General features: G+C 42.8%; 1 protein-coding gene across 1 annotated transcript in view; it reads right to left on the bottom strand.

The window, feature by feature from the left end:
* Nucleotides 1-15,514, bottom strand: part of LOC133026865 (partitioning defective 3 homolog) — a 345,261-nt gene that overhangs the window by 128,105 nt on the left and 201,642 nt on the right. The window contains exons 15-16 of the mRNA XM_061093848.1: nt 14,841-14,988; nt 1,657-1,843 (exon numbers count right to left, since the gene is read on the bottom strand). Of these exons, the coding sequence (XP_060949831.1) occupies nt 1,657-1,843; nt 14,841-14,988 (335 nt within the window). The remainder of the gene's footprint in view (nt 1-1,656; nt 1,844-14,840; nt 14,989-15,514) is intronic.

The raw sequence follows: 15,514 nt of genomic DNA, 5'->3' as shown, positions 1-15,514 counted from the left end.
TGTGTGTGTTTTTGTGTTTGTGACTTTGAGGCCATGAAATATTTACATAACCCAAGGCAGAGGTATGTAGCACACTACGGCATGCATGCATATGTGTGTGTGTGTGTGGGGCGGGGGATTGTGTGTATGAGTATGTGTTGGGACGCCTGAGTGTGGTTCAGCCATATGCTGCAAACCTAATCCACTATGACAAACCTCTGAAATCACATGAACAATGAGCAAATCTACTCATTCATAATAAATAAGGGAGAGAGAGAGAGAGAGAGAGAGAGAGAGAGAGAGAGAGAGAGAGAGAGAGAGAGAGAGAGAGAGAGAGAGAGAGAGAGAGAGAGAGAGAGGGAGGGAGAGAAAAAAAGAGTGTCTCCAGGGAAAAATAAATAAAAATACTAGAAATAAATAAATAAAGAATCCAAGCATCTCGTGGCACCCGTCATTCCACCTTGAAAACACAACACAACCAAAACTTCAGGTCGTGGTTGTGTTGCTGCGTGTCCCACCCAGCCAATCACAAGAGAGGACGGCAACCTTCATATAAAAAGATATGACTCACTCTGAATAGAATAAAAAAATGAGAGCTAGAAACCAGTAGGTGAAAAAGTAGTCATTCAGATGAGAAAAAGAGGACATGATTCGATGTCTTGCCCTGTGATTTCCTGTACCTGAACACTGCAATTATACAGGAAATGCCACATGTAATTTTAGAGTGGGTGATTGTACCTGAGAGGGAGGCCAGCTATAACTTCCTGTCTTAAAGGCAGCCTTTCACTGACAGGAATACAGAGTTTTTGAAAAACACATTTTTAAACATAAGCAGAAGATGGCTATGTGCTGATTGCACAGTAATACAATTTTAAACCCTCCTCCTGCAGACTGTCGGGGTTCCTCTGCTTAAACGGGTCCCTAAAGAGACTTTAGTTTCCCGAAAGGGTTGATGGGCGCTGGCTCCACATTTTATTATGAGGTTCAGATATAGACTGAGTGGGGCACTGAAATCCCAGAGGTGGTTGGGGTTGGGGAGTTGAAAGTCGAGTCCCGGAGAGTTTTTTTACTCATAGTCTGACTACTGCTGCTAAGTCATCCATTATTTAACACACACACACACAGGCACACATGTTTTTACATCTATCTTAGTGAGGACACTCATTGTCATAATGCATACCCTAGCCACTTACCGTACCCTTAACCATCAAAACTAAATGCCTAACCTAAACCTCATTCTAACCTCACTCTGTAGGTTGCAACTCAAAATGGTCCTCACAAAGGCATCTGTACAAGTAAACACACACACACATACACACACACAGTGTTACACAACTGCATCTATAAACCAAGATAGATGTGTACCCACATCGTGTGGTTCCAAATACAGCCCTAAAGCAACAGTTCTTACCTTTCTCATAAAAAACCTAGTGTGTGATGTAAAAATAATATTTCCTGGTCTGTAGTCAGGTAATCTGGTTTGTACCTTCCTACTTAGGACATCTGGGAAATAACTTTGAATAACTGAAAATGTATTATACTTAATGTTTCTCATTTCTGGAGAATATTGAATCAATGTGATTTTCTAGTTTTCTGGATTAGAGCGAGAAACACAGTGACAGTCCTGAAAGTCAAACCTCATATACAAACATGTAATAAATAATTCAGTTCGCTCACCATTCATTCTGACTGGGCAGCTCGTGGATCCAGGACACCGGGTTCTCTCCCACAAAGCCCATATCATCGTGGGAGCTGGAGGACGATTGGTCGGAGAGCAGGGCCGGCAGTAGGGGCGGCCTATCGTCTTCGATCATCACTATGTCGTCCTGTGGCATGTTCACAGTGGGAGAGAGCTGGTAGTTACCTGAGAGGGAGAGAGAGAGAGAGGAAGAGGGCGATTCAAGATATGCTACAGATGATTGATTAAGTTTCTTTATTAGACAACATGACATCAATGGTCAAGAGTTTCTTAAGCCACTGAGAAAAAAAGCTGAATGAAAAAAATTATGTCCACATGCTGAAGCAAATTCCTCCACAGACATGACTTTATCTTACTTTATTAATTAGCAAGAAAATACTGTAAACAGAGATAAATGTGCTGTGGAGTGTTCCTATCAGGACAAGCCTGAAGGACAGAGAAAGTTTTCAAACAGGAAAAGGAGCTTATCAGGTGCATTTTTGTAACGCTGCATGCATACAAAGATGTTGCATGACAAGACCAAAGGACAGTTGGTACATTACACTCATTAAACACACAAAGGTTGTCGAGGCCGGTGCAGATTAGGACAAATTGACCATGAAGACTCACTAGAACATGACCTAATGTTTCCTGTCTGGAGTCCAGTCTCTTAACGCTGCAGCCAAAAGTTGGAAGAGTAAGAAGTTGGTAATCTATTCTCCTTCTCTCCTCTCCAAGGACAAATATGAGGAGGAGAAGAGCTGGCCTGATCTGTATTCTGTCTCGGCCGACCCTCCCCACTGAGGGCTCCTTTGAATCGCTCCTTCGCTGCTCCTCAGGAGTCAAAGTCAATGGGGAATGTGCGCTCGGCAGCACCAAGGGCAGGAGAAGGGTTGTTCAACGGCATGAGAAGTGGCATAACAATACAGAGGTGGAGGATTCACTCTGCAAATGAGTGATGAGCACATGTGTGGATATACAGGCATGACAAAAAAAGGGGGGGAAATCAAAGTCAACATGAGTAATGAGGTCTCAGCCCCATCACACACCTGCTTACGATTAGACAAAGGTTTTCAGAACCGCTGAACTTCCTATGGTCTTTGCTTTTGTTTGCATTATAGCGAGAGTCATTTTGCAAATTTAATAGCTCAACAATTGTGTGTAATCACTAACAGCAGACAACAATATTTACCCTGGCAGGATCCCAACTCTGAGAGTCATTTAATTTCACGGAGGCCCCGACGAATGATAAATGCTATTTGTGGAAGTAAATCAGAGCAGCAATCAACACAGCAATGAGGTATAAAGTTTAGTTATTTGCAGATAAAAAATAATTTAAAGGAAAAACACTTGACTCGAGCCGAGGACACACGGGGGTGGGCTTATAAAGATTGTCTCCAACGACAAACCACAAAATCAAATAGTAAATTAGCATTTTCTTGGTTGTTTGTCATAATAGTCAGGAGTCTTATCAGTGGCATAGAGCGAAAGAGATTTATTACACCTATTACTTTAGGGAAATATGTGAACTATATCAAACACAGCGTTACTGTGGATAGATTGAATTACAGCAGTACGACATTGGTTTACCAAATGTCTATTTTTCTTTAATCCTAATGAAATAAAGCTTTTCTTCAGGGTAGGTTAAACTCTTTTACACCTGATTGTCTGATGCCTTCTTGCTTTGCCGCCCCCTGAATACAAACCTATACCAAAACCCGGCCTTGTACTTATGTATCTATCTTTTAATTAACTCTGGAAGCCTCATCCCTTTGTCCATGGACAGCCTCATCTTATTAACATGGCTGCCAACACTGTACAGGTGGAATGAAGGCTATTTCTCACTTGGGCCGCTTGACAGAGAAACAACAGTTAATTGAATTCTCCCTGTACTGTAAATCAGCAGGACTGGAGTCGTGATGGTGAGAAACTCCAGCACGTGGGTGTGACTGAGCGAGATCTTTAACTTTGACCTACAGACACAGGCAGATCAACTAGTTGGAAGTTAAATCAAAGCTCGGTGACAGTATTCATTATTTATCTTAAATCAAATTGTATTAGTATATAATTATTTCTGAAATGCAATTTGGCATGTAAGAAAAACACTCAACAGCAATGGTTTGATCTCTACGGCGAATATTAGGGCAATATTGAAAAACTAATCAGACAAAAGTTGTAATATTACGTCAATAAAGTTGTAATTTAATGAGAAAATCCAATTACAAGAATAAAGACGAAAGACTTTGGAGTTCCACTCCAAAATCTTTGAAGCTTTGAACAGCATCCAGAATCAACTAACAATAGTCGTGCAGCCGCCCACTCCCAAAAAACTCCTCCCCCATTAAAGAGACTATTTCATCTAGGTCTGTGTTATTCTTCAGAAGAAACTCAGTTTCTTGCACACTCTTTTCAAAGTCCGGATAATATGCTGCTGATGTGCCAAAAGATGAAGTATTACGTTATTTGTGAAACCTAAAGAAGCCTATAACTCAACAAGATACTCCACATTCCTCATCCTAATGCAAGTGACCCAATGATTTTCGGATAGTCCCTCTCTAAAAGGACAAGTAGCCCAAACTTATGATTTGATTCTTGTAAAATCAAATCCTTATCCCTATAATCTCATGTCATGAGGCCCAAATACACCGTCATTTAACTAAAATTGACTGAATGTCCACTTAAACATAAGAGGTAATGTCCCTGCAGATATTATGATGTAATGTGTAGCAGTTTGTTAGGCAATTGTGACACTTTCTTCATCTTTCCAATTTATATAGAAAAACAAATTATGGCGGTATCTGCACTTGGGTAAAGGAGAAAATTACCTTTGCAGCCTATAATTATTACTATGTGGCTTTTAGAATCCTCATTCTGTTCTATACTGTGTATTCACTGAATGTTCTTGCTCTGTGTTCTTCAGCTCTATGCAGTGGTTTAGGTTTGACCTCGGAGTCTTTTTGCACATCTCCTCTAAGTCAGTCCCCAAACTCTACACTTGTCGTCATTGTTTCTGTCTTGCAGTCAGTTTGGGAACAGTGCGGCGAGTGTGTCAATAAGAGATGCCCTGCGGTTGTGTGTCCACAGGGGCTGTCCTCATACCAGCCTTTCACTTTTCTTCAGCTCTCAGTTAGAGTTACCTTTCAATTGCATCAGCCACACTGAGAATGCCACTACAGGAGAGACCTCGGTGCAGAGGTAACATGACAGGAGCTTTGTACCAGGATTAGTTTGTGTTTCAAATGTACAACACCAGGACGAATAATTTCCTTGCATACCAAATGTGCACTCTTAAAGACAATGCATTTGCACATAATCACCTTGCATTGACTTACGTCAGCAGAGCACTTTTGTTAGAGGACATACTTTTAATTAGAAAGTCTGAAAGCTTCCTTCTGCCAGCTTTATGAAATATTTCCAGTCAGGACCTTTCGACCCAAGTGGCCAGCACAGCAGATGAAGAACTGCTAAGAGCGTTTCACTTCCCTCTTTACTAAGTAGCTAAAGGACACACACGCACGCGCGCGCTCGCACACACACACACACACAATAAATGGCCAGTGGACAGGTATGGTCAGGGCCATAATGAGGCTCTGGGAGGTGAAAATAATTAGAGAAGCTGCGGCACTTGCTTTTCTGCAGTTGTTAGCATAATAAAGGAAACCACCCACCCTCAAGACATGTTGTTGAATTCAGCAATTTAACTCTGTAAATGAATGTCCAGCTAAACTGGGACGATAAAGCAGACAAACCTTAGACTGAGTGGACGAGACATCAAGAAGGGGACTCGGCCTTTGGTTCATGAGGGTGGACTCAGGAAGATGGAAAGCAAAAGGCAGAGTGGAGAGGAAGGAGGTGCAGATGGAACTGCTCACTCACTGCTTTCACACCAGTGTCTTACTGGCCCTGCACAGTCGGCAATGATAGGAAAAGGCCATAATAGTACCAGTAGAGACACTCCAATTCCCATCGCTAGCCAAATCGACAGACAGCATGTGTGTGTTTTTTGTCTGTGTGTGTTTTTTTGACCTAGACGTAGCTGGTGAAAAGGCTGACAGTCAAGTCTGTCCATCCTCAGTGCCTTGTTTGTAGTCTTACTTTACATGCTGTGAGTGTTGTCTCTGTTGATTACATAATTACACTAAGAAAAACCATCTGAACATATTGTCGTTGGTAAGTTGGAAGCAACTTTTCCCTTCTCCTGCCAGAGCAAAATAACCACAAGCATCTAAAACTGAGCAGAGTGAATGCAATTACTGTTTTCTCCAAACCCCAGAACCACTATCTTGGCTGGAATCAAAATGCTGTTATTAAGTCTTTGATGACTTGGCAATTCTAAAAACACTGGGGCTTTTCATGCGCCCAGTTTGTAGGGAATGAAAGCAAATGAAAAGAGATACGTGAAAATCACGTTGCTATTACAAATGAATCAGCAGTCACACACATGTCTTCGAGACATGTAGGAGAGGTCACTCCAGGATACATTTCACTTGGGTTAAGATTAATTGTTCATGGGATCTGGTTCTTCCACAAAGGGGCTTTTTGTTGTTTTTTCAAGAGATCATGATTCATGCTTCCCATCAATGCCGCTAAAGGAAGAGTTCCCGAGCAACATGATTAGACCACTGACATAACTGATATTTGGGATATGGATTATTTTGTGGCACAAGTGTAACCCTATGTCACGTTAAGCATTGTTGAGAGTGCACATGACAACATTTACAGGGACAATAATATTCCATGGTAAAAGTCTGAATAACACACTGCCACTTAGCATTGTCTGAATCCCTAAACATGATTAATGCCGTACTCAGAATAACCAATAATGGCATTATGACATGTTGAGTATTCTAACCTTTGTCACTTTTGTGGACATTGCTACTACAACCAGTATACCAGTAAAACAGTTTGAAAGGGGTCATAATTAGACATTAATATGGATAATGGTTAACATGTGACAACATTTATTCAACACAATATACTTTATCTTCAAAAAATACTTTTCTGTGCTCCAAATTAATTGCTTAGTAGGGAATGAGGAACCAATATAACACTGTTGTGAATGATTACCCATAACCTCGGTATCCACAGCTATAGGAGCAAGAATAATTTGTTAGATGGGGTCTGTAATGTAGCTATACTATTGTTATGGAAAGGATTAACATATCAGAGTTAACATTTGAAATGTGTTGTCACGTAAATGGCGTTATTTTTAATATGAGAACATCGTCCAAACCAGAAAAACTAGACAAGAAATGATTTTGCATCGTTTGACACTTACATCGACTGAGCCAGGAATTTATTATCACATCATGGTGTTTCCATCCTATCTGTCTACTCGATGCATATAACTTTGATAAGTGCAATCACTACAGTGGAAATCCCATTACTACCACTGTACTGGAGCACACGCAGCCCCCCCCCCGGCAAGCCGTGCTTAGCGTGTGGAAGCTATTACATGATATTGAAGCAGAGATGTTCCTCCTCCCTCTGGCAGAGGGTGAAGACAGAGACAGATGGGATCTTTGGCTCGAAAGGCCACCTGGCTGCATCCATCCAACCAGATCAGAGCTTCACTCTCTTCTCTCTCTGCCCTCTGACCAAGCGTTGCCCGTTGAAACATTGAGCCGTAAGGGGAGAGGTCACACTAATAGCCCCACTCCATCTTCTTTCTCCTACATGAGTTTCCTCAATCTTGTCCCATCATACACTCTCACTCTTTCTTTTCCTCTCTCTTCTCTGTCTTTCTCCCTGCTTTGGTGACACTTTGGCCTATCGATCTGCCTGGAGAAGGGATCATTAGTTGATCCACGCTGCCACAGCAATCAGACCCATGCATGGGTTGCAGCAGGTAATCACCATAAGTACACACTGGGAAACAAAAGCCTTATGCTCAACAGGGGACACTGGTGCCATTTTTTAACAGTCTCCCAGGGATTCCCTAATCAATGCAATTGATCAGGGCATTTAGTTGATTGGGTTGATGACAGTGTCTCACTTCCATGTTGAGAAACTCAATGGCTACAATCAGTTGTCTATGAATGAGGACGCCAAACACTGAGACTAACAGAGACATGTGGAGTTAATCATGTCCCTGAGCCCAGGAGCAGAGCATTCACCAACACTCTGTGACTGTGTGACCACATATCGACCAAATGTGGCTATTCTTACCATATGCTTGGAAAACTGATTTGGTGGCAATTTGCAGAAAAAAGATCTCTATATAATGTATGGAGGCCACTAATATACCTAAGATAGCATTGCTTCCGGCCAAAAATGATCTTCAGTACAGCATCAAACTAAACAAACATCTTCTCTGGCATACATTAGCATAATGAAGCTAAACGTTTTTCCTGACTATATACCAGTTTCTCTAAGTTTGGTTTGTTAGTTTGCAGCAAAATTAGCATCCCTGCACCACATTACAAGTGTAAACAGGCGTCTGCCCACTTATACCAAGGCTCACTGAGCTTGCTCGGAATGTTCTTTTCTTTTCAATGATGATCAATGATGCAGACTATATCGCCACCTAATGGTCAGGCATACTTGTGAACATTTGTCGTTGTTTTTATGTTCTTGTCTGGATGGAGATATTTCTATAAAAACAAAGGTCATGTGGAGTTTTTCTTTTTTAAATGGAGGGGAAAAATCCATTCAAAATTATCCCCAATACTGTAAACACGGCATTAGAAAAGACAACAACGAAATACCAAATATGGAACATAATCAGTTTGTTAATTGTCAAATAAGTCCAAATTCTGTCCTATAACAATATTACATTGATACAATTTTAAATACAACATTGCAGACCTCAGTCCTATTTTCTGGCTAGTCAGAATTCTGTTCCAGTATATTTTGGTGCTATGTTGGAATCATGTGAGGTCACAGTGAAATATAGGTAAGGGAAGGTTCTTGTGTAACATTGATGCCATTTTTCATTCTGAGGCATGCTAATAGTACTCTGGACACCGAGTTAAGAGCGGTCACTCTGCCTCATCTCCTGCATCGATGGCTGAGTGCACAGAGAGGATGAGTCGGCAGACTGAGAAATACTGAAGGTGAGAAGACAACAGGGTAAATTCCTGGGAACACGGCCCCACTTTAACACCATTAGGGAAGCCTACAGCATCAGGGGACACCCTGGAGTTGCTCTGTCTTAGTCTGGGTTTTCTCTTGTATTTACATCCTATTTGAAAAATATCTTCTTGTAATGAATGCATACATCAATCCATCTTTACTGCATATTGTTTGAAGGTTGCACAGGGAGGACTGGAACCAATCCCAGGTCAAGAGGTTGCCAGTATCTTGTAATGAACAAAATACATGAAACAGATTTAATAATTATGCCTATAAAGAATGTGTTGTTACTTCTAGGTGACACATTTTGTGTTCGGCTGTGTCAACAGGATTTTGCACCTTAACGTGCACTGCATGAGTTGCATCCTATGAACATCTACTTTCCTGTGTGACAACAGCATGAGTGTGCTTGGCTGGTTCCTCACTTCCAGCCTCGCATCCCACACCTCCTTCACTCCTGTGCCAGTCCTGGGTGAGCATTCTTGGTCAGGCACTTGGCCAATAAGTTACATCCACAAAAAGCGTCAGTCTGTGGGCCTCAATTTTCACCCCAGCGTGTGGACCCCGCACCCAGTGGCACTTTTCAATTAAACAGGACAGAAGGCGACGCCGGGTGTGATGGTAACGACCTTTGTGTCAAACCTCGGCTGTCACTGACACACTGTGTGCACGCAGGAGATTTCACTCATAGTTCCTTTTATTTACCTCTTTTCTCTGTTTTTTCTTCCATAAAAGACAAATTTCTTTGTACTTCCCCCACAAAAAGGTCAAAAGGAGAGTGGAGCTAGAAGGAAAATAAACTTCAGGAACTCGTGTCATTTGAGGAGGGATTCAAGCTGAGTGTACTGTACTCTTCACCACCTTTGAGTTGAGGATTCAGCCTGTGACCATGATGCTACACCTCATGGTGTTTGCATGTGCAAAGTTAAAGCTGACAATACCAAAGCATTTCATGGCTTACTGAAGCAAATGGGGGATGGAATTAACTCGGACTATTGATTCGGTAAATAAGTTCGCCAACAAAACACACAAACAACAGATATTTCAGAATGACGGCCCAAAACACTACAGGGGAGATCAAGTGCCCATACAGTCAATGTGATGGTTCTTTACCAGCATAATAACACCCGTCTCCTTTTTTTTATGAGATTTTGCCATGGTTGTTGCCATGGTAATTATAATAATTTCCCAAACAGGCAAGCAGATGTAAAGTGAAATCAGGTATTCATAGGACACAGCGGCAATTTGCTATATTTTAACAGAAAACAGAGATTGTAGCAATAACAATCATAGTTTGGCAAGAATATGGAGTTTACAATTTCATTATATTGACTTGCTGCCACATTAAATGACTCAAAATCAAAGTCAGGCGTTAATTCTAAAGCAGAGAAACCACTCCATTACATTTACCTCTGTGTAGTGGTCCATTTACAACAGCACAGGTAGTATAATGAAAAACAGACTCAGAGGAGAGGGGCTGATTTGGTTTGAGAGTTCCTTCATTCTCTTTAAAGAGGTAAAATGCCTTAGAGTTCTATAAGTAAACACTATTTGCTCTGAGGAAAATGTACGTCCCACATCAGTGGGAATTGTGTATAACCTGATGGAGAGGTTGAACGTGAGTGTGCATGTGTATGTGCACAGAACTATGTGTGCGTACTGCAGCATGTGTGTCTCAGAGTGTCCCAAACTCCACACGTCTGGCCTTCATGATTCAGTAATTTAGCTGGTCTCGATACTCTCGACATCAAGCTGTCAGTCAGGCCCTGCCGGCTGTGTGCTTCCTGACCTTGCAGAGCCGATCTCAGCATCTGTCCTCTAACCACAACTGTCACATCTCACACACCAGGCAATATGTCTGAGCCCATCTGAAATAATATATAGACGGAGATACAGAGGGAAAACCGCTACTGTCAGACGAGCCTGCAGAATTTACCATCAACACTAGTGGAGGATAAGTGAAAGGTATATTATTACTGTCTCAATTCTTATTATTTATGTATTGCCCTGATTAAAAGTAAATGGAGTATATGTAGTACACAGTTTGGTTTGAAGTGGAAAGTTAGATGTGTCATGGACAGCGATGCTCTTTGCTTTCAAAGTGAATTTTGTGACATTTGATTAGGGCTGCCGCGATTCGTTGACGTCATCGATTACGTCGACGCTGAAAATGCGTTGACGCGAATAAAATGCGTCGACGCATTTTTTTTTTAAACCGCTGGGCACATGCAACGGCTGGGGGAGCAGTCCCGGCGCCCTCCACGCAGCCGGAGGCTCGGTGTGCGGCCGGCCTCAAGTTGTTGTTGTTTTTTTGGGGGGGGGTCCTCGTCCACGGCGCCTCACGGCGTCGCTGGTGCGGGGGCTTCCTTTCTCTTGGACCGCGGGGCGGTGTCCGTCGCCGGGGCGGACGGCCCTGGACGCGGGTCGGGTCCTTCTCGCGTCACCTCGGCTACGGCGCCCGCTGGGGAAACGCTCCGTTCGCGCGGGAGGGGGGGGGCGCTAGCCTGAGTCCAGAACATGTGGACGTGCTGACATTCTTACATTACAACACACATGTCTAACTGACGTTTGAGTCGGATTTTGAGCTGGACACCATTGTTTCTTATACTCTAAACATGTTGCACTTTGTTTAATATGCAGACCTAACTTTTTTATTTTGATAAGGGGTTAAATAGAAACTTTGATATCTTTTTGAGTTGCACTGCTGACTTAACTTATAAGCCCTCTTTTTTATTTATTTTTATCACGTTGGAGTTGCTAGTTTAAACCTACAGTTTTGCACTTTAATATTTGAGCCTTTGTTTACATTTTGTTTTGTGCTGCATTATACGATGACATACAGTTTGTTGTTGTCAAAATAAAATTAACTGAAATGAATGGTCAATTTGATTTTTTTGGAGGAAAATTAGTCATTTAGATTAATCGACTAATCGATAAAATAGTCGTACGATTAATCGATAGAAAAATAGTCGTTAGTGGCAGCCCTACATTTGATCAAGGTTAACAAAATCTTAGCTCAACGTTGTCAGTGAACAAGGTCACTTTGTTATAAAGAACAGATAGAGACAGTACTTTCTTCTTCCAATTTGTCTTCAGATGTATCTGTTATGATTTAATACATTTTAGGAATAAAACAAAATGCATTTTCATCTTCAGTAAATCAAGGATGTAAGAGACGAAAAGGAGGACCAGATACACAGACACTGGAAAAAGCCCAAATTTGAATGTGTCTGAGCAGCAGTGTCCTGGATTTTACTTCATAGGTGCTAAAATTCTACCTCAGTGCGGCACTGTTGTGTTGCTGTGATGAATACAAACTATTCCCAGGTTGCATCAGAATTTGAAATAGAAGAATTTGTGTCGGTTTAAAAAAGATAAAGACCTGTCACAAAATATCAGGCGGGTTAATGAGGGCGCAACTCGGAGACAGCCTGAAGACATGGAGGAAAAGGAACTGACATCTTCTTGCTGCAAGACAATTTGAGTCAAAGATCTGAGGCTCCTCTGAGCTTCGGCTGTGATAACCTAGTACTTTAGCACCCACTCCACCCCCACCCCTAAAAGTTTTCCGCTTGGCTCATTTGACTCCCACTCCGCAGGATGAGATGAGCGCTGGGTACCCTTGAAGTTTCAATGCCAAGAAACTTTTCCATCAGTGTGCCCACAGTTGCCGCTTATGATCACAGCAGCATTCTAAAAAGCCTGCGTCGGAAAAGCAAGTGGAGTAAATAGGCCAAACTGAGAGGAAAACCCTACCAATTCCAGAACACTTGAATTGGGATTGAGGACTAAGACATGATGAAAGGGCAAAAAAAGAGAAGGGGAGACAGGGAGACAGAGGGAGAGAGTGTGTCAGGGGCAGGCCCTATTGATCTGGAGGCTTAATTAACCATCAGATGCCTCTGACACAGGCTCTGATCTTCTATGATCAGTAGCAGAGTGGCACCACACTGGGGGGAATGGTTGGGAGAGGATGGGAGAGAAACAGGAGAACGAATGGGAGAAGGGTGGAAAGGGACAAAGTGTGGATCATTAACAGATTACAAATTTACTCCATCCGTGTGGAGGAGGTGGAAGTGGTTACAGGGTAGGAGGTGAAAGGCGAGAAAGACTGATGACATGGAGATCATGAGGAAAGGGTTTAGCAGAAGGGAGGGGGGGATTGTGAAAGGAAATGGGGGAATTGGACAAAAAATTCAAGAGGAAGACGAGAGACGGAGGAGAAAAGGAGAGGCAAGGAAGGTTAAGATAAGAAAACAAGCCTCTGAAAACCTATTGTGTGTGTGCTGGGAAAAAGGAGTGGCTACATGCGACAACACTGCATCATCCTTAACAAAGACTACCCCCCCTACGATGATGCAATTACCTTCGCTGTCTTTGTGTATGCATATGTGAAAGGTCTGTCGATGTTGAGATGACAGCAGCGACAGGCCGAGGATTGAATTGCCAATTCTAATACACTTAGGGAGCCGAGATCTTAGCCCGCTGATGTCAACTGGGTAGAATGGGAATTGACCCGAGTGCAGCCAGTTGGGAGAGGATTGAAGGTGGGGAGGATTGGGGATGACGTTAATCCCTGAGAGGTTTGGGTAGGGAAATAGCATAACCTGGGAAGCAGAGGGCGATGAGGCGAGATGAGGCTTTGAAGGTGATGCTGACTGAGGGCTTGAATGGAACACATGTAGCAGAGGCACTGCACAAGGCATTGGGTGGATGTTAAATTAATCATCAAACGTTAAGTGTCAGACAGCACCGTAGGTAAGGACAGTGTTGGGAGGGATACTTTCAAAACGTATTCCGTTACAGAATACAGAATACATGCACAAAAATGTAATCTGTAACGTATTCCATTACATTAACTAATCTGAGTAACGTATTCTGAATACTTGGAATACTTCCGGTTTGTATTGCATTTTTTAAGTGTATGATTGCGGCGTTGTTATAGTCAGTGGAGCAGCAGCAGTTTAAACTCTCTCTCCACCGATGCTGCGGGCCCGCTGGATGTCCGGCTCCCATCCACTCCCACCTCTGTGCGGGTCTCACCGGAGGCTGAACCCCGCCCTGCGCCAAGGCTGCCTCGCGCCGTGCAGCGATCGTTTCGGCGTCGGGTCTATTTTTTGCGCTTGACGCGAGCATATCGCTCCAGGAAACACACTGAAAAAGGATTTTAAACGATATTGATGACATATTTTATATGATATAAATGATAAAGCATGCACCCCATAGTTTGTATTCCCCTTCTGTTGTCCTGTAGTTTTAAATAAAGAGAGGGGGGGGGGGGGGGGCGGAGAATACGTAATTTACCCTCGACACCCGACATTGAACGGAGCAAACAGCGGAGAAGTTCTTGAAGATGGATGACATTAAATTGGGACGCTGTTGCAGTTAATGTTGGAGCAACAAGTGACCGTATGCTTTTATACTACTGGGTCAACGGGTGATATTATTTTAGCGTCGCTTCAGCGTCCGGTGTGAACCCTGCATGCCTCGCTGGTCTCCTGCAGAGCCATGACAGCGGAGCTCTGGGAGCGCAGGTCGGTCTTCTCTCACCAGGCGCTGGAAGGGCAGCTTGCGGATCAGCAGCTCCGTAGATTTCTGGTAGCGACGGAACTCTCTCAGAGCCAAGGTCCCGGGGCCTGTAACGGTCCCGAGCGGGTAGCGGTGAGGCTTCTTCACGCCGCCGGGGTCCGGGCGCTCTTACGGCAGCCCTGGTCTCCAGCTGCTTCCTGGGGGCTTTGCCTCCGGTGGATTTACGAGACAGTGATTAAACTCGTGAAACAGAGAAGTACCGTCATGTAATCCACTGATTTCAACAATGTAACTGTATTCTGAATACCATCTATTTAATTTGTAACTGTAACGGAATACAGTTACTCATAATTTGTATTCTAAATACGTAACGCCGTTACATGTATTCCGTTACTCCCCAACACTGGGTAAGGAGAATATACCCACTGAGGTTAGAAGGTCAAAAACACTTCCCATCATGGTGAATGGCTGTAGTCACCAGCCAAAATGAAGCCTAACTTGTTGAGTCATCTTATCTAGCAGTAGTTCAAAGAGACACAGAGGGAGAGTGAAAATAATCCCCCGGTAATAAATGACTCACCAATACGTCCCATCACATTAGTGCGTGATGTTGAGATGTTGTCAAAGTCCTCGATGGTTTCGTACTGTGAGTGGGAGATTCGGCGCTCGTGGTTGTCCTGTAGCGAGTTCATAGATTGTTCTAGAACTGGAGGGCTGCCGGGGGCTTCCTACAGAGACCAGGAGAGAGATTAAGAGTAGATATTAGTGTTCGTTAGTAGGTGCCAAACAAGGATGAAGCATATCAACCCATTTAGACCAGCTCCAACATATATGCATGTACTGTATATACCTTTAAGCCCAGGTGCAACATTTTTGTGTTTCTCTTTTAAGACAAACGTCATAGGTTGCAAGAGATGCAACATATGAAATAAAGTGTGGTTTGCTGAAATAATCCCTGTAGAGGAAAAATGCAATATGGGAAATGTAGTTTGGTTGTTTTTTGGCGATCGTAGCATGCAAAACTATTTTAAAGGTACGTTTGGCTGACAATCTAAGCGAACAATGCTGAGGTTTCAGACCGCCTTCTAAGCATTAGATCTTAACAGGTTCAAGAAAATTCATAATCATGAAGATATTAATCTATGTGGAACAAACTAAGACTAAAACGAGGCTCCAGTCGTGTTTTGATCATTCCTGGAATATGTGTTGTATCACTGTAATAATCATTACAATTGTCACACAGAGAGTCAAGAA

This window comes from Limanda limanda, chromosome 20 (assembly GCF_963576545.1).
Source record: "Limanda limanda chromosome 20, fLimLim1.1, whole genome shotgun sequence".
Lineage (NCBI taxonomy): Eukaryota > Metazoa > Chordata > Actinopteri > Pleuronectiformes > Pleuronectidae > Limanda > Limanda limanda.
The sequence above is the reverse complement of the archived record's forward strand: the minus strand, read 5'-3'. Positions and strand labels throughout refer to the sequence as shown.